Raw genomic sequence first — 25,521 nt, forward strand, 5'->3', positions numbered from 1 at the left:
CTGCTCGGCAGGAGCTGGCTGGGAAAGATACGCTGGAACTGTGACGACGTCCGAGCGCTATCACATACTGACAACACTTCGTGCGCCCAGGTCTTAAACAAATTTCCTTCGCTGTTCGAACCAGGCATCGGGAAATTACAAGGAGCAAAAGTGCAGATCCACCTAATTCCGGGGGCGCGACCTATCCATCGCAAGGCGAGAGCAGTACCGTATATAATGAAAGGGTAGAGATCAAGCTCGGCCGGCTGCAAAGAGAGGGCATAAGTTCACCGATCAAGTTCAACGAGTGGGACAGTCCGATCGTTCCTGTCCTCAAGGGAGGCGGCACCATCAGAATCTGTGACGATTACAAAGTAACTATCAATCGTTTCTCCCTGCAGGACCAATACCCACTACCAAAGGCTGACGACCTCTTTGCAATGCTGGCGGGAGGAAAGATGTTCACGAAGCTGAATCTGACTTCAGCCTACATGACGCAGGAACTGGAGGAATCATCGAAGGCCCTCACCTGTATCAACACGCACAAAGGTCTTTTTGTTTATAACAGATGCCCGTTTTGAATCTGATCAGCGGCAGCGATATTCCAGAGAAACATGGAAAGCTTACTGAAGTCGGTCCCGCACACAGTGGTCTTCCAGAATGACATCTTGGTCACAGGTCGGAACACGTTCGAGCATCTGCAGCACCTGGAGGAGGTTCTTAGTCGACTCAACTGCGTGGGGCTCAGGTTAAAATGCTAGAAGTGCGTTTTCTTGCCACCTGAAGTGGAGTTCTTGGGAAAGACGATTGCGGCGGACGGCATCAGGCCCACCAACGCGAAGATGGAAGCAATCGAGAACGCACCGAAGCCACAGAACATGACGGAGCTGCGGTCGTTTCTAAGACTCCTGAATTACTTTGGTAACTTCTTACCGGGTCCTAGCACACTGGTAGAACCACTGCATGTTTTACTATGAAAAGGGGATGAATGGATTTGGGGCAAAAGCCTAGAAAATGCCTTTGTAAAAGCGAAGAAAATTGTTATGCTCAAACAAATTGCTTGTGTTGTATGATCCATGTAAGCGTTTGGTACTAGCATGTGATGCGTCGTCATATGGCGTCGGGTGTGTATTGCAACAAGCTAATGATTCTGGGACATTGCAACCGGTCGCTTATGCATCCAGGAGTCTGTCTAAGGCTGAGAGAGCCTACAGCATGATTGAGAAAGAAGCATTAGCGTGTGTCTACGGGGTAGAGAAAATGCATCAATACCTGTTTGGGCTAAAATTCTAATTGGAAATTGACCATAAGCCACTTATATCCCTGTTTTCCGAGAGTAAAGCGATAAATACCAACGCATCGGCCCGCATCCAGAGATGTGCGCTCATGTTGTCCGCATACAACTACACCATCCGCCACAGGCCAGGCACAGAAAACTGCGCCGATGCTCTCAGTAGGCTGCCATTGCCCACCATGGGGGTGGAAATGGCGTAGCCCGCAGATCTGGTTATGGAAGCATTTGAGAGTGAGCAATCACCCGTCATTGCCTGGCAGATCAAAACCTGGACATGCCAGGACCCCTTTTTATCTCTAGTCAAAAGCTTTGTGCTTCACGGGAGCTGGTCCAGTATCCCAATGGAAATACAGGAAGAGATTAAGCCATTCCAGCGGCGCAAAGATGAAATGTCTATACAAGCAGACTGCCTTCTGTGGGGCAATCGAGTAGTGGTCCCCAAGAAGGGCAGAGACACCTTTATCAATGACCTCCACAGTACACACCCAGGCATCGTAATGATGAAAGCGATAGTCAGATCCCACGTGTGGTATCGATGTGGACTTAGAGTCCTGTGTTCACAGATGTAATACATGCTCGCAGTTAAGCAATGTACCCAGGGAGGTGCCGCTAAGTTTATGGTCTTGGCCCTCCAAACCATGGTCTAGGGTACATGGCGACTATGCAGGCCCATTCTTGGGTAAAATGTTCCTTGTGGTTGTAGACGCATGTTCCAAGTGGATTGAATGTGAGATAATGTCGGCTAGCACGTCCGCTGCCACTACTGAAAGCTTGCGGGCCATGTTTGCCACTCACAGCTTACCTGATGTGCTGGTGAGCGACAACGGGCCATGTTTTACCAGTGCTGAGTTCAAAGAATTCATGACCCAATAACAGGATCAAACATGTCACATCTGCCCCGTTTAAACCAGCGTCCAATGGTCAGGCAGAGAGAGCAGTGCAAATCATCAAGCAAGGCTTGAAGAGGGTAACTGAAGGCTCGCTGCAGACTCGCCTATCCCGACTCCTGCTTAGCTACCGCATTGGGATCCTACCTGCTGAACTACTCATGAAAACAGCACTTAAGACAAGGCTCTCGTTAGTTCACCCTGATCTACATGAACAGGTAGAGAGCAGGCGACTTCAACAAAGTACATACCATGATAGCGCAAATGTGTCATGAAAAATTGAAATCAATGATCCTGTATTTGTATTGAATTATGGACAGGGTCCCAGTTGGCTTCCCGGCACTGTCGTGGCCAAAGAGGGAAGCAGGGTGTTTCGGGTCAAACTTTCAAATGGACTCATTCACCAGAAACACTTGGACCAAATTAAACTCAAATTTACGGACTATCCTGAGCAACCCACCTTGGACCCTACCTTTTTTGATCCTCCAACATACACACCAGTGGCAACCGGCACCACGGTTGACCACGAAGCAGAATCCATCATCCACAGCTGCCCAGCAGGACCCAACACACCAGGCAGCCCAGCAAGGCCAGCTGCACAGCAGCCAGCGAGGGCCCAACAAATGATTCAACAATACCAGCTTTCACACCGAGACGATTAACCAGGGCAAGAAGGGCCCCAGATCAACTTACATTGTAAATAGTTACACTATTGACTTTGGGAGGAGTGTTGTTATATATGTGGATTTGTATTTTACTCTGTACAGCCACCAGAGGGCTCATCCCCTGGAGTCCCAAGGGATACCATAATTCCTTGGGAGCACAGGTATTAAGGAGTCCTCACAGGTTGGAGAGGCACTCTGGAGACCTGCAATAAAAGACTAAGGTCACACAATACTTTGAGCTCACAGAGTTCAGTCTTTCTCCATACATAACAAAAAACATTCTATGATTCTATATAATCTCTGCAAGAGCCAGTACAAGAGAACTAATCAACTTACCCGCAAGTTGTGGTGTTGCTGTAAATAGCACTGGGGGGTTCCCTCATGCAGTTAAATCCACATTCAGCTATGCGTGTTTAGAAGAGGGCGCTGATTGGAGCGGCAATGTCGAAAATGGCAGGTCGTGTATAAAATCAGCGTTACACGCTGACTGACTTCACAATCTGCCTACTCTGCATACTGCCGGCGCTTTGACCCTCACCCTGATGGTGACCAGCGCACACAATGCCGGAAGTAGGTGGAAGCGTGGCAGCCGCCGTTATTTTCTCCAAATTGGTCTTAACTACCAGTGCTAAGGTGCCAAATTTTACGGCCAAAGTAAACAATTGAGAAATGGCTGCTAGACCAGCATATCATACCCCCAGGTTTCCTGATGCTGCCTTGGAGGCCCTGGTGAAAGCCATGGACAGAAGGAAGGAGATCTCTTCTTCCCAGAGTGCAGGAAGCCCTCCAGGCAGTGAGAAGATGTGGCAGGGCAAGTAAATGGTAGGATTTAGCACCCAACTTACATTCCAACCTAGCTTTGTATCATCAGCAAACTTGGATATATTACATCTTTTCCTCTTTACATACCAGTAGAAGCTTTTACAGTCTGTTGTTATGTCTCTCGCTAGTTTACTCTCATTCTATTTTCCCTTTCAGGAGTGAAATTAGCAAAACACTTTTACATAGAAAGGGTGGTAGAAGTTTGGAACTCTCTTCTGCAACAGGAATTGATGCTAAATCAATTGTTAATATTACATCAGGGATTGATAATTTTCTGTTAATCAAAGGTATCAAGGGATATGGGTCAAAGGTGGATACTATGGCCCCAAGTTTCCACATGCGGCGAAAAAGGCACACCTCAGAGATGGGCGCCTGTATTTCGTGCCGAAAACGGCGCCGGAAAAAAAGTGCGGTATTCTCGAGCTCCTTGGAGCTCGATGTCTGCTTGGCGCGGCGTACAGGGGGCGGAGCCTACCACTCGCGCCGATTTTGTAAGTAGGAGGGGGCGGGTACAATTTAAATGAGGCTTCTTGGTGCCGGCAACCCTGCACGTGCGCGTTGGAGCGTTCGCGCACATGCAGTCTGAAGTAAACATTGGCACTCGGCCATTTTTAAAAGTGCTGCAGAAAAAGTGAAGATTTGTTTCTTGGACCTCTGCAAAGGCTTGTATTTTAATTTTATTGATATTTCTGTGTGTGAGGGAGTGCTTTTAGCAGCACTGCTGAATAAATCACCTGCTGAAATCAGTGAGTTCAGCTTTTCACTGCTAAACTTGCAGAACCTGCAAATTAAGGACTGTGTGTTTGGAGAAATAAAAGTGCCAATTCAACTTTGCAATGGATCAACTGCCACCAAGAACAAAGAATTTCTTGCATGAGGAAGCAAACCATTGCATAATATGTGGTGCACCCATTCTGCAAATTTAAATATAAAGATGTCGATGTGGCTGCCTCTCCCTGTCCAAATGGCCTCAGTCAGTCCCCCTCACAGCTCGAAGGCTAGCTGCTGTTCTTTCTTCGGCTCCCGATCAGCCACTGACGCCGCTGCAATCCCATGGCCGAATGGCCTCACGTCCGCTCCTGATTCTTCGGCTGCCTTCGAGCCACTGACGCCGCCCCATAAGCGTGGCCGAACGGCCTAAAGAATTTTAAATCTGCAGCTGCGTGTGTCCCGTGTTCATTCTTCGGCTCCCGACCAGCCACTGATGCCGCTGCAATCCCATGGCCGAATGGCCTCAAGTCCGTCCGGGTGCTGCATCTTCGCGGGGAATGAAGGCCTGCCTCAAGCACCGCAGCTCAGCTCGAAGGCTGCTTGCTGCCTGCCGCTGCCGTCGAGACACTGACGCCACACCGCTGCCTGAAAGGCCTGCCTGAAGCACTTTCACACAGGTAGGAACATGGTTTATTTAATCTTTTCTTTGCTTATATTTTTATTCAGGTTGGATTTATTTGTATAATATTTGTATAAGTATAACTAAGGATTGATTGTAGAATTTAATGACTTCCCTTCCGCCCCCTCCCCCACCCCCCACCTTGTTCCCTACACCTAATTTGTAACCTGCGCCTGATTTTTTAAAGTGTAGACAAGGTTTTTTCAAGCGTACAAAAATCTTCACTTACTCCATTCTAAGTTAGTTTGGAGTACGTTTTCACTGTGGAAACTTTCAAATCAGGCGTCAGTGGCCGGACACGCCCCCTTTTGAAAAGAAAATTCAGTTCCAAAGTGAAACTGTTCTACCTGACTAGAACTGCAGAAAACTAAGGGCCCAAGTTTCCACAAGAAAAAAAACGGGCGCTCCTCCGAGCTGGGCGCCCGTTTTTCGCGCCTAAAACGGCGCCTAAAAAAGAAATCGCGATTCTCGAGCGTTCTGCAGCTCCTTGTCTGCCTGGCGCGGCATGCAGGGGGGCGGAGCCTACACTCGTGCCGATTTTGTAAGTGGGAGGGGGCGGGTACTATTTAAATTAGTTGTTTTCACTGCTGGCAACGCTGCGCGTGCGCGTTGGAGCGCGTGCGCGCATGTCGGAGCGTTCGCGCACGCGCAGTGTGAGAAAAACATTGGCACTCGGCCATTTTAGAAAGTGCTGCAGAAAACGTGAAGATTTGTTCTTGGACCCCTGCAAAGGCTTGTATTTTAATTTTATTGATATTTCTGTGTGTGAGGGAGTACTTTTAGCAGCACTGCTGAAGAAATCACCTGCTGAAATCAGTGAGTTCAGCTTTTCACTGCTAAACTTGCAGAACCGGTGCCTACAAATTAAGGACTGTGTTTGGAGAAAAAAAAGTGCCAATTCAACTTTGCAATGGATCAACCTCTACCAAGAAAAAAGAATTTCTTACATGAGGAAGTTGAGATATTAGTGAATGTAATTGAGCAGAGATGGCAGGAGCTAGATACCAGCAACAGAGGTCGCATAAAAGTGCCACCAAAAGAAATGAAGAAACGCTGGAACCAAGTTGCAGAAGATTACTGCGCAGTGGTGAATACCAGGAGATCTGGCAGTCAGTGTAAAAAGAAATGGCACGACCTTGGTCAAGTAGTTAGTGTAAGTAATATTTCCCATTTTTAATTTAATCGTAATTGTAACCTGGCTATCTGTATGTCCCACCTTGCAGACTGACACACTCTGTAAAAAGTTATATTTTACTCTTTGCAGAAGAAATTGGCCCACAACAAAAGGGAAGCAACTCGAACAGTAGGAGGCATGCCCAATCTGCATCCACTGACACCCTTGGAACAAAGGGTAGCTGCTATGATGAGTTGGACATGGAGTAAAGCAATCGGCACAGCACAAGCTGGGCCCGCACGCGAGGAAGAGAGTAAGTCCTGAAAATGCATCGTGGCCCTTTAAATCAATCTGCTGCCTGGCCTGCTATGTGTGAGAGTACTCATGCCACCCACCCGGCCCCCTCCCTTGCTGTTAAGCATTTGACTGTTCTGATGTATTTTGCAGAACATGATGATGATGATGACGATGATGATGCTGCAGCTGCCAACGTTGAGGATCCTGAGGGTACAGAACAAGGGCCAGTACAACCAGCTGCGGACGATCCAGACTGGATGATGGCAGCGATGACTGAAATGTCTGCAGGGGGGAGCTTCCAATTTAATGTTTATGAGCCCCCATCAAGGGGCATCAGAGTTTCAACCCCTAGCATAGGTCTTGGTCCCACCTTCCATGCTTTCGCTTCCGATGTTGCGGGTCCCAGTGGTGCTGCTGGTATAATGCAGCTTTCTACAGTCAGTGCACTACCGTCCCAGCCTGCGCCTCCCTCTCGCATAGGTTCTGGTTCCACCTACTATGGTTTCGATTCCGACGCTTCGGGTCCCAGTGTTGCTGCTGATATCATCGAGCAGTTTACACCCATTCGTCCAACATCCCAGCCCAAGGCTCGCACTCGAGTGCTGCCGTCTGCAACACAGAGCATCCCACCATTCCAGCCCGAGCCTTTCCCTCCAGTTCAACCGTCTGGAACACAGAGCGTCCCACAGTCCCAGCCTGCGCCTCCCTGTGTAGTGGTGCCGCTTGCAACACCGAGCATCCCACCGTCCGTGCCCGCGCCTCCCAGTGTAGTGGTGCCACGAGGCAGACCCAGGCAGAGGAGAAGGAGATTGGAGACACGCTCTCCTGAGATGCAGCGTGCAACAGATGCGGCTCAGGTTGTGGCATTGGCTATGGAGACCAATGAGCTTACCCGATCACTCATCGGTGGCGTCAATGCAGTAGGTGAAGAGTTGACGGGCCTGACAGGAGAAATAGCAGTAATGACACGGGAACTTAGGGAGGGAATGTCCGAGGGAGTGCAATCGACGGCACAGGCCATCAGGGAGGGCATGCAAATTACGGCACAGGCCATCAGGGAGGGCATGCAAGTGTCGGCACAGGCCGTCAGGGAGGGCATGGTTGAGGTAGCTGCTGCAATAAGGGCACACAGCCCAGCCAATCAAATGACACCCCCATGAGGAAGTGAACGTTCACTGAGATGTGGATGAGACATGGTTGCAGCCTTTCTTTGCTGCTTTTGTTCTTGTTCTTGATGTAGCTGTAGTACCGTTTTTCAAATTGAAATTGTTTTGTAAGTTTTGTAACTTTACAACTTATAAGTGATCTCAGGGTTTTCAAGTGATCTTATAGTGTAAATGCTCTCACATTTTTTTGTATCTTATTTAATTTTGCACCTAAAAAGTGATCCTGAAGTTTAAAAGTGTTCTTCAGAGTGTAAGATTTTTTTAAATTGAAATTGTTTTGTAAGTTTTGTAACTTTACAACATATTAGTGATCTCAGGGTTTGCAAGTGATCTTATAGTGTAAATGCTCTCACATTCTGTAAATTATTTAATTTTGCATCTAAAAAGTGATCTTGAAGTTTAAGTGATCTTAGAGTGTAAAATTTTTCACATAGAAAGTGTTTTGTTACTTTTGGAACTTTACAAGTTTATAAGTGATCTTAAAGTTTTTAAGTGATCTTCAAGAGTCATATTAAAAAGTATAGTTTGATACAACAAATATTTTATTAGAGTGACGTTAACTTCTCAATAAAATATTTTTTCATTAAAACTGTTTCATGTTCCATTAACACAACACAACGTAGGAACAACTGCAAAGAATAAACATGTCCATATGCAAAAGTGTTCGCAGAGCCCTCAGGCATCAGTAGTTGAAGCGTTCACGGATGAGCTGCTGGCGCAAGGCTCGATGGATTAAAGGGGCCTCCTCCGATGGACGGCCCTCCTCCGACCTCGTGCTCCGGCATCAGGCACTTGCATGCTTTCCTGATTGTCGTTATCATCCACATCCTGGTCTTCCGTAATACTATCATCATGCACTGGACCCTCACGTGGGTCTTCGGGTTCCACTACCAGCTCCTGCTGCCTCATGATGGCTAAGTTATGAAGCATGCAGCACACAACAGTGAAGTGACCGACCATCTCAGGAGAGTATTGCAACTGTCCCCCGGAATGGCCCAGGCATCGGAATCGCTGTTTCAATATGCCAATGGTCCTCTCAATGATGCTGCGGGTCGCAATGTGCGCCATGTTGTATTGATGGTCAGCTTCTGTCCGTGTCACGCGTAGAGATGTCATGAGCCAGCTGGTCAGGTCGTACCCTTTGTCTCACAGTAGCCAGCTCTGCCCTTCTGGCTGCTGCTCAAACATGTCAGATAGAACGCTGTCGCGTAGGATAAACGCATCGTGGGTGCTGCCAGGGTATCACGCATCGACTGACATGATGCGCTGCTTGTCGTCACACACGAGCTGCACATTGATAGAGTGGAAACCTTTCCTATTTCGGTACTGCTCAGAATCCTCCACGGGTGCTCGCAAGGCTACGTGGGTACAATCAATGCAGCCCTGTACCTTTGGGAAGCCGGCAATCCTGAAGAAGCCCACAGCCCTCTCATGGATCGCTTGTGTGGTCATTGGGAAATTGATGAAGTCATTCCTTCGCGCATAAAGTGCAGCCGTGACCTGGTAAACGCAGGCATGTATTGCACGTTGAGAGATGGCACACACATCTCCAGTTGTAGCCTGAAACGATCCCGAGGCATAGAAAGAAAGTGCAGCTGTTACCTTCACTTCAACAGGCAAGGCAGTTGTCCTTCTGCTTCTGGGCTGCAAATCTGCTCTCACTATATCACAGATCTCAGTAACAACTTCTCTGCGAAAACGCAGCCTTTTCACACAATCAGCCTCGCTCATGTCCAGGTACGAGCGCCTGGTTCGATATTGTCGATGTGGGTAAGGTCTCTTGCCCATCAACCTACGGGCTATGATGTTCCTGGTGTGGTGAGCTCTAAACAATTGTCTCCGATGCAGTGAATTGATGGCAAACCATTGCATAATATGTGGTGTTGACAATGCAGCACCCATTCTGCAAATGTAAATATAAAACTGTCGATGTGGCTGCCTCTCCCTGTCCAAATGGCCTCAGTCCCCCTCACAGCTCGAAGCCTGCTGCTGTATCTTTGGCTGCCTGCCTGCCCCTTCCTCTCTCTCCCTCCCCCCGCTCCCGTTCGCGGGAACATCGCTGAGCTCACAGGCTTCCACCTGAAGTGGAAAGCTGTTTGCTGCCTCGTTACTGCCTGCCCCTCCCTCCACCCCCCCCTCCCGTTCGCGGGAACATCGCTGAGCTCACTAAGGCTTCCACCTCAAGTGGAAAGCTGTTTACTGCCTCGTTACTGCCTGCCCCTCCCTCCCCCCCCTCCCGTTCACGGGAACATCGCTGAGCTGCCTGAAGCACTTTCACACAGGTAGGAAGATGGTTTATTTAATCTTTTCTTTGCTTATAAATGTTTATTCAGGTTGGATTTATTTGTATAATATTTGTAGAAGTATAAATAAGGATTTATTGTCGAATTTAATGAGTTCCCTTCCCCCCACCTCGTTCTGGACGCCTAATTTGTAACCTGCGCCTGATTTTTTAATGTGTAGAACAGGTTTTTTCAGTTCTACAAAAATCTTCACTGGCTCCATTCTACTTTAGTTTGGAGTACATTTTCATTGTGGAAACTTTCAAATCAGGCGTCAGTGGCCGGACACGCCCCCTTTTGAAGAAAAAATTCTGTTCTAAACTAGAACTGTTCTACCTGACTAGAACTGCAGAAAAAAAAATGTGGAGAATTGCGATTTCTAAAATAGTCCCGTTCTCCACCAGTTGCTCCTAAAAATCAGGCGCGAATCATGTGGAAACTTGGGCCCTAAATGTGGAGAATTCCGATTTCTAAGATATTCCGTTCTACACCAGTTGCTCCTAAAAATCAAGAGCAAATCATGTGGAAACTTGGGGCCGTAGAGTTAGGTCACAGATCAGCCATAGTCACATTGAATGGCAGAGCAGGCTTGAGGGGCTCAATGGTCTATTCCTGTTCCTAGGAAATGAGGGCAAGACCCATAAGATTGAACTGAAGGAAGGCAAAAGGATGGTGGTCATTAGGATAGTGATAAGGATTATGGGAGTGTTGCTGTATTGGGGATGGGAGGGATGATTTAGGTGAAGTGCACTTTGATGAATTGTTCTTTGAGAGTTCTATCAATTAGGGGCACTGGTGATCGATGTTTCACCACTCTTCTTGCTTTTCATGCTCCTCCTCCTCCTGCTGCATTTCTTGTTGCATAGTTGGTGGTACCAATTGGTCCTTCATGATGGCAATGTTGTGGAGCATGCAGCAGTTAACCACAGGTCTGGATACCTCTCAAGTGAGTATTGCAAAGTTCCTCCAGAACACTCCAGGCAGCGGTAGAATTGCTTGAGCACACTGATTGTTTGCTTAATAACATTTGTTGTGGCAGCATGGCGCTCATTGTCAGCCAGCTCTACAGCTGTGTCCAGGATCCTAACAGGAGTAATGACCCATGTCCGGATGGGATATCTTCTGTCGCCCAGTATCCAACCTGTAAGTTTGGTTGGAATAAAGCAGGCAGAGGACTGGTGCAGGATGAAAAATTCATGACTGCTGCCAGTATACTGGGCAGGCCGGCATGGCGTTTTGCTTGCAAACCAGCTGGTTGTTGAGGGAGTGGAATCCCTTACGATTAATAAAGATGCTACGTTGGTGATAGAGAGCGTGCAAGGCAATGTGGGTGCAGTAAGCTTGCCATGTGGAGGAAGCCTAGAGCTCCTTCATCCTGCTTTGCTCTGTCCATGGGGAATGAGATGTAGGAGTTTTTCCTGGTGGACTGCGAACTGTGAAATATCACTGATGTCACCTGCTGCAGTCTGAAAGTTGCCCAAAGCATAAATTTTAGGGTCATAGGCACTGCTTTCCATGCCCTGGTGTGGGGCTCAAGTTGTGGCTTCTGCAGATGACAGATCCTTTTTGGTGAAAATGCCTGAGACATTGCTCCTCAGTAACCTTCATCTAGGAGAAGCACTCCCTGTGGATATGACCCTCTGCGCAGTGCCCTCCTCCTCCTCTCCCCTCTAGTGGCAGCTGCTTCTGTTCTCTGCTGGCTTCCATGCTTCTTGCCTTCCTCCTCCAGCCTCGAAGGCAGACCCATGAGACCATCCATGACTGCATTCAAATTGTTTATGAAGCAGCCAACAACAATGCAACACCAGCAATATCTTGCTCGTCACAGACAAAGTGTACTTTCCAATGTGAAAAAACACATCATAAAATGGCCAGAAGTTAACCAGCAGCCTGAAATTACAAACCAGCATCTAACCTGTAGGTTTTGCATAATCCATAGTGCTGGTGCTGTGTTGCTGGGCGAGTTCAGCACATGGCAAGTCAGACCTGGGGCATACCAAAATCGGAGAAGCTAATTTAAACAAGCTAGTCATTACTTTAAATACTTCTGTCGTGCGCTCCTGACACCAATCAAGGAGAAACCCGATCTAATATGGCAGGTGGTGTACATCAAACTGGCAATGCGCGTGCATTTCCTGCCCATCATACTGGACGCTGAGGAGATTGTTTCGCGCCTGAAAAACAGGCGCAGTGTTTTCAAATTTCTAGACCATAAAGCTTGATTTTGCACTGGCAGGAACAATAGCAGAAAAAATGTCAGATTTCTAAATTGCCTCCAACTTCAACTACCTGTGGTGAGGTGGTCTTGTCAGGGCCTGGGGTTGAATAGGTGATACTACTGACTCATTGCCTAGTTTTTCCATTTAGCCAATATTGTGTCAGACAAGCTAATAATAAATGAAAGCAGATCAAATCAATGGTTCCACTGAAAATTGTTTTACCTCTGAGAATGGAGTCTGAGAATGACATTTTTTCCCTCCTTTAAGTAAACACTTAAAAAAAAAATTAGATTCTGGGAACTAGAAAAGCTATTCAATTTTTCTACTAATGCTGTATTTCAAGACATTGTACACAATCCACTCAAATCCATCACCCTTCTTATGTAATAAACCTGTATCTCTCTACCCCCTGTTAAACTCAGATTTGTTTATTTCTTTTTTTGGATTCTTCAACCAAATCCACATGCACAACACTAGATGGCAGTCACATCTCCAAATGTAAAATAGTCACTTTTTTGCAGAAATTTAGTTTGCAGTTACCTTGTAAAGGTAAATTCCAACACTCCCAACGAGGAACTGCACTTGAAGTGAACTCATTTTGGCGTTAGGACTACAAAACTAAAGCTTTGGTTATCTAACAGACTTTTCTCTTTGAGTGTACCTCCCCGTTGGACATGCGGGACCACTGAATTCACACTATAATCATGTCCACTCGTTCTTGACTCTTGATTCTGCACCATGAACATTGACCTACATCAATATAAGATTCAGAATTTTGACTATATTCATATTATTTAAAGTGTAGATTATTTCTTGTCCCTAGCACTTTTTTTCAAAATAAAATAACGACTTTAACTTGTCATCAGAGCTCATTATATATAAGAAACAGGGCTGTCTTTATTTTTCTTTTCTGAATCCCTTCCAATATTTTAACAATTTTTATATTAGGATAAACAAACTGGACATAATGCCCCAAGTGATGAAAATGAACCCCACCTCATTCCCACTCACTAAAAAAAAGACATCAGAAAGATGAACGAAGACCATCAGGAAGATGGAAGATGGAAGATCCAATTGGCTAGATGTAAAACAATGCAGAATTGTTGTCCATTTTGTGGTGTGATCACATGCTCAATAGGTACTGGGTTGATATTGCCTAAACTCATTTACTTAGGAGCCTTAGTATAAGCAAAGAAGAAACTTTCAGCTAATTATGGACACCAATCTAGATGAAAAGACTGGGGGCGGGAGGGGGAAAAATTCCCTGATTAGTGTCACCCGTTAACGCGGCGTTAAGTCAAGAAAGCGGCAGCCGCCACTCTTCTGCCAGCTGGTGGCAGGTCCCACGGCGTCATCCATTTTGGAAATCCCAGTAGCGCTGGAGTTCTGAAGTAGCGTCCTGCAAAACAAAATGGCGGAGTGGTGACGTCAAGCGGCAACGCCGACTTATCGTCACCATGGCAAACTTCGACCCTAGCACTGATTCAGCGCTGGGTCCGAAGCACGCCAGTTAAACCTAGTGTGCAAGCAGACTGACAGAGATGTTGTCAGCACCTCTTAAACGGACACACTCATCTTTCAGGTGAGTTTGCATTTAAACTGTTGGACTCGATTTTTTTGATTTATTGAAGTAGTGGCTTGCTGCAATAGATGTTAAAATGTTTTTAAGTATGTAGGGGATGCTGTTAGATGCTTGCAAGACCTCGGCTGATAAAGGACGGTCTCTGAGAAGACATAAAATGCTGCAAATACTCAGCAGGTCAAACAACATCCGTGGAGAGAGAAACAAAGTTCACGCTCATGCCGAAATGCTGCCTGACCAGCTAAGTATTTTCACATTTTATGCTGTCATTTCAGAGTTACAGCATCCACGCGCAGAGGGAAGAGAAAGACACAGAAGAGGAAGAGGCCAAAGAGCTAGAAGTAGAAGAGGAGGAAGCCGAAGAGGAGGAAGCCAAAGAGGGGGAAGCAGAAGAGGAGGAAGCAGAAGGAAGGATGCAACCCAGACAGCCCTTTCTGGCCGGAATATCCGGGATGGAATCATTGACCTGTGGTCCCAGTGACCACAACTCCAATTCCCCTTTCAACATTAGTCCCATACCTTACCTTCTGTTACCCTCTGTTACTGACCGTCACAGCGTCCTTTTGGTCACATTGCTGAAATAAAAGCCACTACAAAGCAAACTTTCCAATCCAACTTTATACATCTATCCATCCAATATGACATCAAGAAATCAACTAATCACCCTCATGCATTCTCTTAGTGACTGTCTCGTATGTGCCACTGCCTATCCGACTGAAGTCGCGCAGTATTACCCCAGTAACTGCAGCATGGCTGGTGGAAGGCTGCTGACTTTATCTGCAAATTACCTTGCTGGTCGGCCTTGAGGAGCTGGTGGCTGGGAGTGTTAAGTCAAACTTCTTCTTCTTTACTCTCCTCATTTCTTAGGTGTGTGAAATGAGGAAGGTGCAAGGGTGGAGTTGTGGTGAAGGGTGGACGGAAAATCAAGAGGTGCATGCCAGAAGGAGGATAAGGTATGATACCAGCATCTTGTATCCTTTCAGCCCCGCTGCTGGCCAAGGGCTCAGCCATTCCCCTGTCAAGAGTGGTCTACACCATCTCCTCCAAGGCGGGGTGAGGTGAAGCTAGGAATGGGAGATATGCCTTGTGACTGGTACAGATTGTTGGTAGGTGAGTGATTGGAGGGGCAGATGGGGTGCGGGGGGGGGGGGGGTGGGGGCGGAGTCGTATATTGAGCACTGTGTGAGGCTAGTGATGCAGTTCGTAGGAAACAGCTTTTGAAGTTGCATTCACTGACCATGACCACTGGTCTGGGGTCATGAAGGTTCTTTGGGCACTGGAGCCAGGTGGTGGGGGCAACACTGCTGGCAGTGATGGCCTCAATGATGTAGTCTCCTATATCCTCCTATCTGGAGGGTCTCCTGTCTCCTGTGGGTAGAGGATCTCTCTTGCAGTGTTGACCCACTGCACAAAGCGGGAGTGCTGCATGCGAGATCCTAGGTGCCCCTCCCCTTGCCTGCTGAGCCATTTGTGTTAGTGCTGAAGCACTTTTCTCATTTTTGACGTTGCGAAGGTAATTCAGTTTTAAATGCTGAAGATTCCTATTTGAGACTTCTTTTTAATGTTAATGTAATTTTTGAAAAGCAGTAAGGATTGCAAAATGTATTTTTTCACTTGATTTTAATTTTTGTTAGTTCTGAACGCATGCCCCTTTAATTCATAGCTCTTTTAATTGCCCACAATTCATTACGAACTCCACAGCCTTGCTCCCAAAGGCTGTAAGAAGATGCAACGCCGCTTCAGGATGGGAACTTTGGGTCGGAGGACTCCACTAATGCCACCACATGAAGGCATTGCACTCTAAGTTAGCACTGTGATACAAATCTCCAGCCCCCAAAGGGAATTTTTGACCGGTAGCGCTGCGGCCATTTCCAGTGGCCGTAAACCCGAGGCTGAGGTGACATCGGCAGGTTTCTGTTAATGTCCAATTTTTCCCCCAGTATATCAACTCACTCCACTACCCAGTTCTCCAAACCAGAAATATTTAAAGTATTCTTTGGTACTGAACATAAAATAATTCTTCAAGTACCTTCAGAGAGATCCCCTCTAGATTTTTGTCGCTTTGCTTCATCTGAATCCTTGTGTAGTAGATTTCCATCCAGTGCAAAGTGAATGGCCAACTGGCTAATCAATAGGACCGGTTTGTAAGCCCTTTCCTTTAATATAAAAGACAGTGGTGAATTAAGAATTCATCTAACTGGTAAAAAAAATTACAAAGAAGAAAATTCCTTTTTGAACAATTTGCAGCAAAATTTATATAGAATGCAATTATGATTTCACTACAAATACTGAATAGCAAAAATGTCTCCAAAAGTAGATATACTTGTTATTGAAATTAGACTAATAAATAAAATCAGAACAACCAAAACTTTGTCAAGACTCAGGTGTAAAGAAGAAAAACGAAATAGTGTCTAAATAGTCAATTCTTCTTAACTGATGAACAGACTAAAATCACTTCTCACGTTATTAGGCAACTTCATTTCAAATTATAAATAACGGAAATAATTGAAACTTGAATTTTTGATCCCTTTTGAAGAATTATGTAATTTATTTCTGTTATTCCCACTACTTTTTCCTGATTTTAAAGAAAAGTATGATATTCAAACTACATTATTAAATTAGTCCATTCCTATCAAGATTTCTTGGGCTGGCAAAGATTTCTTACTGTCATTGGCAGATCCAACATGGTGGTTGAACTGTGACTACCTCAAGATTTTTTTTTGCAAATGCAAGTTTTGATGATTTAGAAGTAAAAATACATTTCTTATTACGCTTTATAAAATCTTTTGTTCTATCCAGCACATTACCTGGATTCTAGAAAGTGTTATGGAATGAACAGTAAACAAAAACCAAAATGCTAATGTGAAGCAATATAACATGGGCTCTAATAACATACTACAATGCTGAGCTACCAGAAACTAACAGTGAGTGAACTCCTTGTAACAAAATCCTGCGGTTATTATGATACAATTCAGTCTTTTTCTGGCAATAAATTATCTCCATATAGCTAATGAAACCAAATTTATGATTACTACTTTAAGGCTTGAAAATTCTGATTACTAGATCCAAGGTGGGTACCAACTAATAGTTTCTAGCATTTGCATTGAGGTAGAATTGGTGGTAATCACCTCTGTTACCATTCAATATTTGCAATATCCATTATTTAGTCTGAGTTATTTGATTTGCTTTTTGTGTCATAAGCCTCAGTAATCAATTAATAAAAAGAGAAAGAAAGAAAAAAAGGAAAGAAAAAAGGAAAGGAAAGAAGGAAACAAAGACGGAAAGAAGGATGGAAAGAAGGAAAGAATAAAAGAAAGAAAGGAAGGAAGAAAGAAGGAAAGAAAGGAAAAAAAAAGAAAGAAAAGAAAGAATCTTCTTTGAATAGTGACATAGGATCTTTTACAACCGCTTGAGAGGGCAGATGGAGTCTCGACTTAACTTCTCATGCGAAAGACGGCACCTCTGACAGTGCAGTGCTACTTCAGTACTGCATGCAGCAAACCAGTCCCACCCACCCGTTCCTTCAACGACTGTCTCATATGTGACAGAGACTGCAATTCCCGTATTGGACTGTTTAGTCACCTAAGAACTCACTTTTAGAGTGGAAGCAAGTCTTCCTCGATTTCGAGGGACTGCCTCTGATGATGATGCACAGAAATGCCAGCCTATGGTTTTGTGCTCATGTCTCTGTAGTGGGGTTTGAACCCACAAACTTTTGATTCCGAGGCGAGAGTGCTACTACTAAGCCAAGGGTAGAAAGGCTGGATAAGACCTGAAACGGGTGCAGGGATCGCGGAGCGCGATTAATCTGTGCCTGTTCACTGCGTTACAGGAAGCTACCTACTTTAAAAAAAAATGATTTCTGCGTACAGTCAGTACTACCCGCGCTGATCATTGGCTGCATGCACCAGCAGAGTCGCCGATATCGTGAGTGGCCCTCCAGACACATGCATAGGTGGCAGTGGGAAGAAATAGCAGTGGAGGTCAATGCCAAGAGTGTTGCTCATCAAACATGGATGCAGTGCAGGAAGAAATTTAACAATCTCACGAGAGTTGTCAAGGTGAGTAACTTCTTAATCAAATGGCATATCCTACGAACTGCATCCACTGCTCACTTCACTATTAAGATGTAGAATGAGTATGGGTGGAGACAAGAAATAGCAAAGGAAAGTCACTGGTGGGAACAGTTTATATGCCCCCTAACAGTAGCTACACTGTAGGACAAAGAAAAAAATAGAGAAATAATGGGAGCTTGAAAGAGAGCTACTGCAATAATTGTGGTCGACTTTAATCTTCATATAGATTGGACAAAGCAAATTGGTAAACGTAGCCTTGAGGACGAGTTCATAGAGTGTATTCGGGACAGTTTCTTAGAATACCTTGTGGAACCAATCAGGGGACAAGCTATTTTAGATCTGGTAATGTGTAATGAGACAGGATTAATGTGAGGTAATGCATTTGGAGAGGTCTAACAAGGCAAGGGAATACACTTTAAATGGTATGACACTGAAAAGTGTAGAAGAACAAAGGAACCTTGGAGTGTAGGTCTACAGATCCCTGAAGATAGCAGGGCAGGTAGATAAGGTGGTAACGAAGGCACATGGAATACTTGCCTTTATTAGTCGAGGCATGGAATACAAGAGCAAGGATGTTACGCTTGAACTCTATAAAACAATGGTTAGGCTGCAGCTGGAGTACTGTGTGCAGTTCTGGTCACCACGTTACAGGAAAGATGTGATTGCACTGGAAAGGGTGCAGAGGAGATTTACAAGAATGTTGCCTGGACTGAAGAATTTTGGCTATGAGGAAAGATTGGAGATGCTGGGTCTGTTTTCTTTGGAACAGAGGAGGCTGAGGGGAGACCTGATTGAGGTGTATAAAATTATGAGGGGTCTGGATAGAGTGGATAGGAAAGACTTGTTTCCCTTGGCAGCGGGGTCAACAACTAGGGGGCAGACATTTAAAGTAATTGAAGGTAGGTTTAGAGGAGATATGAGGGGAAATTTCTTCACCCAGAAGGTGGTGGGGGTCTGTAAATCACTGCCTGAAAGGATGGTAGAGGCAGAAAAGCTCACCACATTAAAAAAATACTTGATGTGCACTTAAAGTACATAACCTATAGGGCTACGGACCAAGAGCTGGAAGGCAGGATTAGATGGGATAGCTCTTGGTTGGCTGGTGGGGACACGATGGGCCGAAATTGCCTCCTTCTGTGCTGTAAATTTCATTGATTCTATGATTCTAGGATTAATTAATAATTTCACATTAAAGGATGCTTGCGGGAAGAGTGATCATAACATGATAGAATTCCACATTCAGTTCGAGGATGAGAAAATTGGGTCTGAAACTAGTGTCTGAAACCTAAATAAAGGTAATTACAAAGGTATGAAGCCAGAGTTGGCTAAAGTGGACTTGGAAAATAAATAAAAAGGTAAGACGGTAGATAAGCAGTGGCAGACATTTAAGGGGATATTTTATAATTCTCAACAAATATATTCCATTGAGAAAGACTCTATGAGAAGGAAGACCCATCCATGGCTAACTAAGGAAGTTAAGGATGGTATAACATTGAAAGAAAAGGCATACAATGTTGTAAAGATGAGTGGTAGGCCAAAAGATTGGGAAAATTTTAGAAACCAGCAAAGGATCGCGAAAAAAATAATCAAGCGGGAGAAAATAGATTATGAGGGTAAACTAGCAAGGAATATAAAAACAAACAGTAAGAGCTTCTACAAATATATAAAAAGGAAGAGATTAGCTAAAATAAATGTTGATCCCTTAGAGGATGAGACAGGGAAATAATAATGCGAAACAAGGAAATGGGAGAGACTTTGAACAAATATTTTCTAACTAACTTCACAGTAGAAGACACTAAAAGCATCCCAATAATCGTAGGAAATCAGCGGGCAAAAAGGAGGGAGGAAATTAAAACAATCATTATCACTAGAGAAAAAGTACTGGGAAAACTAATGGGACTAAAGGCTGACAAGTCCCCTGGACCTGATGGCCTGCATTGTAGGGTGTTAAAAGAAGTGGTTGCAGAGATAGTGGATGTATTGGTTGAAATCTTCCAAAATTCCCTAAATTCTGGAAAGGTCCCAGCCGATAGGAAAACCGCAAATGTAACGCCACTATTCAAGAAAGAAGGGAAACAGAAAGCAGGAAACTATAGGTGAGTTAGCCTAACATCTGTCATTGGGCAAATGCTGGAATCCATTATTAAGTAAGTAGTAGCAAGACATTTAGAAAATCATAATATAATCAAGCAGCGTCAACATGGTTTTATGAAAGGGAAATCGTGTTTGACCGTATGGCCTACTCCTGATCCTATTTCTTATGTTCTTAGATCACCATTACTCACTTACTAATAATCTCTATCAATTAAGACTCCATCCGAAACATTCGTATGCTGTACCTCACCCTCACATACATAGCTCTGTTGCAAGCCTTGCATCTACAACTCATCGCTTGCACACACTTGCAGCTATTCAACCACGACATACTCACCCAAATATATTGCACATACTTCCCTCTTTCCTGAAGGAGAAGCTGACACATAATAGCATGCAGCAGCAAAGATCAGACTTCTGAATACCAGTGTTTAAAGTGGCTTCCAGGGTGTAACAGCAGTCTATCAATTTGTTCTCCAACAGATTACCAGATTAGATAGTCAGGGGAGCAGACAGGCATTTCTGCGGCCACAGATGTGACTCCAGGATGGTATATTGCCTCCGAGTGGCTGCAAGACCTTCTGCGGGAGAGGGAGGGTGAACAGCCAGAAGTCATGATCCATATCGGTACCAATGACATAGGTAGAAAGAGGGAGAAGGTCCTGCAAGCAGAGTTTTGGGAGCAAGGAGAGAGATTAAAAAGCAGGACCTCAAAGGTAGTAATTTCTGGGTTTCTGCTGGTGCCACGTGTAAGTGAGTACAGAAATAGGAGGATGGAGAAGACGAATGGGTGGTTCGAGAGCACGTGCAGGTGGGAGGGCTTTCGATTCATGAGGCATTGGAACTATTCTCGGGGAGGTGGGACCTGTACAAGCCAGATGGGTTGCACCTCAACAGAGCCAGGATCATTATCCTCGTGGGAGGGTTTGCTAGTGCTGTTGGGGAGGGTTTAAACTAGCTTGGCAGGGGGATGGGAACCAGAGAATAGATTCAGTGGGGAGAGAAGCAAAGCTGGAATTGGGCAGCAGAAACATTGAAAGTGATTTTGGAAGACAGAGGAAACAAGGGGTGGAAAATAGACAACAAGGGAGCTTGGCACCAATAAATGGTATATACTTCAATGCATGGGGTACAGGAAATGGCAATGAGCTGAGAGCACAGATTGAAACTTGGGAATATGATATTATAGCTATTACTCATTACAAAGAAATCGAAGGGTGACGTCACAGCCAAGGGGGTAAGTGATTGGCTGGTGATTGGTGAGTAGTTTTTCTTCTTTCCTTTCCTTTATCAGCAGGTAACTTTTGAAATTGTTGGCAAATTAAATTAATTAAGGGTTAAGTCATGGAAGGAGAGCCCAGACCTGTGTCATGCAACTCCTGTGCTATGTGGGAAGCCAGGGACGCTTCCAGTGTCCCTGACGAGTACATGTGCGGAAAGTGTATCAAGTTGCAGCTCCTGACAGACTGCATTATGGCACGGGAGCTGCGCATGGATTCACTCTGGAGCATCCGCGATGCTGAGGATGTCGTGAATAGCACATTTAATGAGTTGGTCACACCGCAGCTAAAGGTTACTCAAGTAGATAGGGAATGGGTGACCATCAGGCAGAGCAGTGGAAGGAAGGTGGTGCAGGGGTCCCCTGCGATCATCCCCCTCCAAACAGAAATACCGCCTTGGGTGCTGTTGGAGGGGGATGACTCACCAGGGGAGGGCAGCAGCAGCCAAGTTCATGGCACCATGGGTCGCTCTGCTGCACAGGAGGGCAGGAAAAAGAGTGGGAGAGCTATAGTGGTACGGGATTCTATTGTAAGGGGAATAGATAGACATTTCTGTGGCCGCAATCGAGACTCCAGGATGATATGTTGCCTTCCTGGTGCAAGGGTCAAGGATGTCTCGGAGCGGCTGCAGGACATTTTGGAGGGGGAGGGTGAACAGCCAGTTGTCGTGGTGCATATAGGTACCAACGATACAGGTAAAAAACAGGATGAGGTCCTACAAGATGAATTTAGGGAACTAGGAGTTCAATTAAAAAGTAGGACCCTCAAAGGTAGTAATCTCAGGATTGCTACCAATGCCACGTGCTAGTCAGACTAGGAATTGCAGGATAGCTAAGATGAATACGTGAGGAATGGTGCAACAGGGAGGGATTCAAATTCCTGGGACATTGGAACCAGTTCTGGGGGAGGTGGGAGCAGTACAAACCGGACGGTCTGCACCTGGGCAGGACCTGAACCAATGTCCTAGGGGGAGTGTTTGCTAGTGCTGTTGGGGAGGGGTTAAACTAATATGGCAGGGGATGGGAACATAAGAACATAAGAATATAAGAAGGTAAGAATTAGGAACAGGAGTAGGCCATCTAGCCTCTCGAGCTTGCTCTGCCATTCAACAAGATCATGGCTGATCTGGCCGTGGACTCAGCTCCACTTACCCGCCCGCTCCCCATAATCCTTAATTTCCTTATTGGTAAAAATCTATCTATCTGTGATTTGAATACATTCAATGAGCTAGCCTCAACTGCTTCCTTGGGCAGAGAATTCCACAGATTCACAACTCGGTTTTAAATTGGCTCCCCCGTATTTTGAGGCTGTGCCCCCTAGTTCTAGTCTTCCCGACCAGTGGAAACAACCTCTCTGCCTCTATCTTGTCTATCCCTTTCATTATTTTAAATGTTTGTATAAGATCACCCCTCATCCTTCTGAACTCCAACAAGTAAAGACCCAGTCTACTCAATCTATTATCATAAGGTAACCCCCTCATCTCTGGAATCAGCCGAGTGAATCGTCTCTGTACCCCCTCCAAAGCTAGTATATCCTTCCTTAAGTAAGGTGACCAAAACTGCACGCAGTACTCCAGGTGCGGCCTCACTAATACCCTGTACAGTTGCAGCAGGACCTCCCTGCTTTTGTACTCCATCCCTCTCGCAATGAAGGCCAACATTCCATTCGCCTTCCTGATTACCTGCTGCACCTGCAAACTAACTTTTTGGGATTCATGCACAAGGACCAATTGTGGAGCAGTAGAGGCGTGTCCTGCTCAGTTGGAGCTGTGAGCAGTGAGGGAAGCTGCTAGCAACTTGAGCTCCTGCCTGGAGAGCCCTGAGACCAGCCAGGAAGAGAAGGAAGGAAGGGGCTTCACCTTCAACCTTTATCCAGAGGGAGAGGAGGAGAACAGAAAACATTGCAACAACTTTATCATTTCTGCAAAGAGTTGGAGAGAGGGGGAAAAGACCAACAACATCCAGTGTGGAAGGAGGGAGACCCAACATTCTACAGGTGGGTGTGGGTGCATTTCCCCAAACAGACTTTGTTGTATCGGTGGGGGGAGGAAAGAAGACCACTGAGGGCCGGAACATCGCGGGGGGTGTGTGTGTGTGTGGTAGTGTGTGTGGGGGCCGTGCATACAACTAGGCCCCCCCCCACAATTGGAACCCCCCCCACCCCCCCACATTTGCCTAGCCTGGGATAGCTGGAGCTACCAGGCTGAAGATTTTCATTAATCACCCTATTAAAGATCGTTTAGGAGTGTGTGCCTGGTGGCTCTAGCTACCCCAGGTGAAGACGTCTTCTCCCCCCACCTGAAGACCATCCCAAAGACTGTGTTTTTTGTGTGTTTTGCCATCTGGGGAGTGCACCCACCCACAGCTGCGAGGGGAGACCTGCCCTCGCAGCCCCCCCCCCTTCCCACCCCCCTCTCTCTTTCTCCGTTACCCTCTGTTTCTCCCCTCTCTCTCTGAGGCCCCTTTTCTTCCTAATTTAAAAAAAAACCCAATTAAGACAACTGAGCAGAGGGAGCAAGGCCTCTCCCCAATTGTCAACGAGGGGAGAGGTGCCTCGTTAAGGGCTCCTCTGCTCAGTTAATATACGAGGCCATTAAAGACCATTAAGGCCTGTGACTTTGGGGTGGGTGTAGCCCTTAAAGGGACCCCGTGATGGCGACCCCATCCACGCCGGTGGCAGGGCCAGCAAGGACGTATGCGCAGGCGGTGTCCACATCCACGGCACCTCCTGCGCCACCCGCTGCCCTGCCACCATTTAGATTAATTACTAAAAAACACGGGGTCAAGAGCTACACTCACCCCACAATGACCATCGAGGAGTGCGTGCGGGCGATGGCTGGGGTAGTCGGCCCCTCGGCCATTGTCGCAGCCTCCAAGATGTCTGGGAAGGCCGTGTTCTTCCTGGGGTCGGAGCGGGCGGTGTCCCTGGCCCTTGAAAAGGGGCTCACGGTGGGCGGGACGTTCCTGCCGGTGGACCCTCTCGAGGCCACCGCGCAGAGGGTCATCGTGTCAAACGTCCCGCCCTTTGTTTCCGCTGAGCTCCTCCTCCCTCACCTACACCAACTGGGGGAGGTAAGGTCGGGGATCAACCCCATACCGCTCGGCCTCAGGGAGAACAGCCTGCGCCACGTGTTCTCCTTCCGCCGCCAGCTCTTTGTCCGGCTGGCGCGGGAGGACATGACAAAAGGGCACTTTAATGTGGTGCACGAGGGGACTGCCTACCGCGTCTTCTGGACGTCGGACGGCGTGCGGTGCCATGCCTGCAGAGAGGTGGGGCACGTTCGCAAGAACTGCCCCGCCTCCAAGGCCGCCAAACCACCGAAGGCGGCCAAGGCTGGCGCCGCCGCCACCCCTCCCCCTAGTTGCGTCCGCGTGCCGGGAGCCGTAGGTGCGCGGGCATCGTCGGAGGCCTTTGTTTTCAGGGCCTCCGTCGGGGGGGAGGGAGAGCGTCCGACCGGAAAGAAGGCGCGGAAGAAGACAAAACATCAAGAGGCGGGTCCCCTCAGTGCGCCGGATAATTTGACCACCGCGCTCAGCCCAACCCCGTCACCGGCGAGCGCGGGGTGCCCCGAGCCCGTGCCCGAGCCCTTGAACAACACCACAGAGGGGCCCGGGCGCGGGCAAGAAAAGGAAAAGGGGGGGGCGGAGCGGGAGGCCTCGGCAGACATGGGGGTCTCCCTGCCTCCGCGCGCCCCCAGGAACAAAAGGAGGCGCGGCTCCGATGAGACGGAGGGGGAACAACATCCCTCCGTGGAGGAGTCGGTGCCCGCCGCGTGTCCCGCGTCCCCCACCAGCGCTCCCAAATTGCGCTGCAGGCGCGAGGAGTCTGTCCCCGGGGAGGGTGAGGCAGTCGAGGCTGCCCAGCCGCTGCCTCCTGGGGAGGGCATGGAAGATCTGCCTGTCGTGGGGGGCGTGGGGCCAGTGGAAGAATGCGTAGCCGCCGGGTCGAGCGTCCCGGGGACCGAGGCGGGCGGGGCCGAAAAGGCCGAACCTGAGCCCGCCCAGCTATTATCCAACTTCCCCCGGGAGTCGCTCGACCCGGCAGAAAAACAATTTATTGGTTTTAATGACACTGTAGATGCTGGGCCGGGGGGTGGCAGCGGGGAGGGGGAGGAACACCCACCCTCGCCTCTTACTTTGGAGCTGGAGCACTTGGGGAGCCTGGGGATCTCCTATGGCCGGGTCTCTCCTTGTTCTCCGGTTCCTGGGGCGGAGGGGGAACCCCTTCCGCTGTCATTTCCCGACCCAGCACCATTTTTAAAAGAGCCCAGTGGGGACTCCTCTGCCGACGATCCTGGGGGTGGGATCGGGGCAGTGCCAGGGCCGGTTGGAGCGGCCGGTTCATTTGCCGTACCTTGTGCGGTCGATGGGCTGG

General features: G+C 47.2%; 1 protein-coding gene across 2 annotated transcripts in view; it reads right to left on the reverse strand.

The window, feature by feature from the left end:
• Positions 1 to 25,521, reverse strand: part of dnai1.2 (dynein, axonemal, intermediate chain 1, paralog 2) — a 610,660-nt gene that overhangs the window by 504,057 nt on the left and 81,082 nt on the right. For both annotated transcript variants that reach the window (XM_070868013.1, XM_070868021.1), the window contains exon 5: positions 15,727 to 15,853. In XM_070868013.1, the coding sequence (XP_070724114.1) occupies positions 15,727 to 15,853 (127 nt within the window). The remainder of the gene's footprint in view (positions 1 to 15,726; positions 15,854 to 25,521) is intronic.

The sequence above is a fragment of the Pristiophorus japonicus genome, chromosome 2 (assembly GCF_044704955.1).
Source record: "Pristiophorus japonicus isolate sPriJap1 chromosome 2, sPriJap1.hap1, whole genome shotgun sequence".
Classification (NCBI taxonomy): Eukaryota; Metazoa; Chordata; class Chondrichthyes; family Pristiophoridae; genus Pristiophorus; species Pristiophorus japonicus.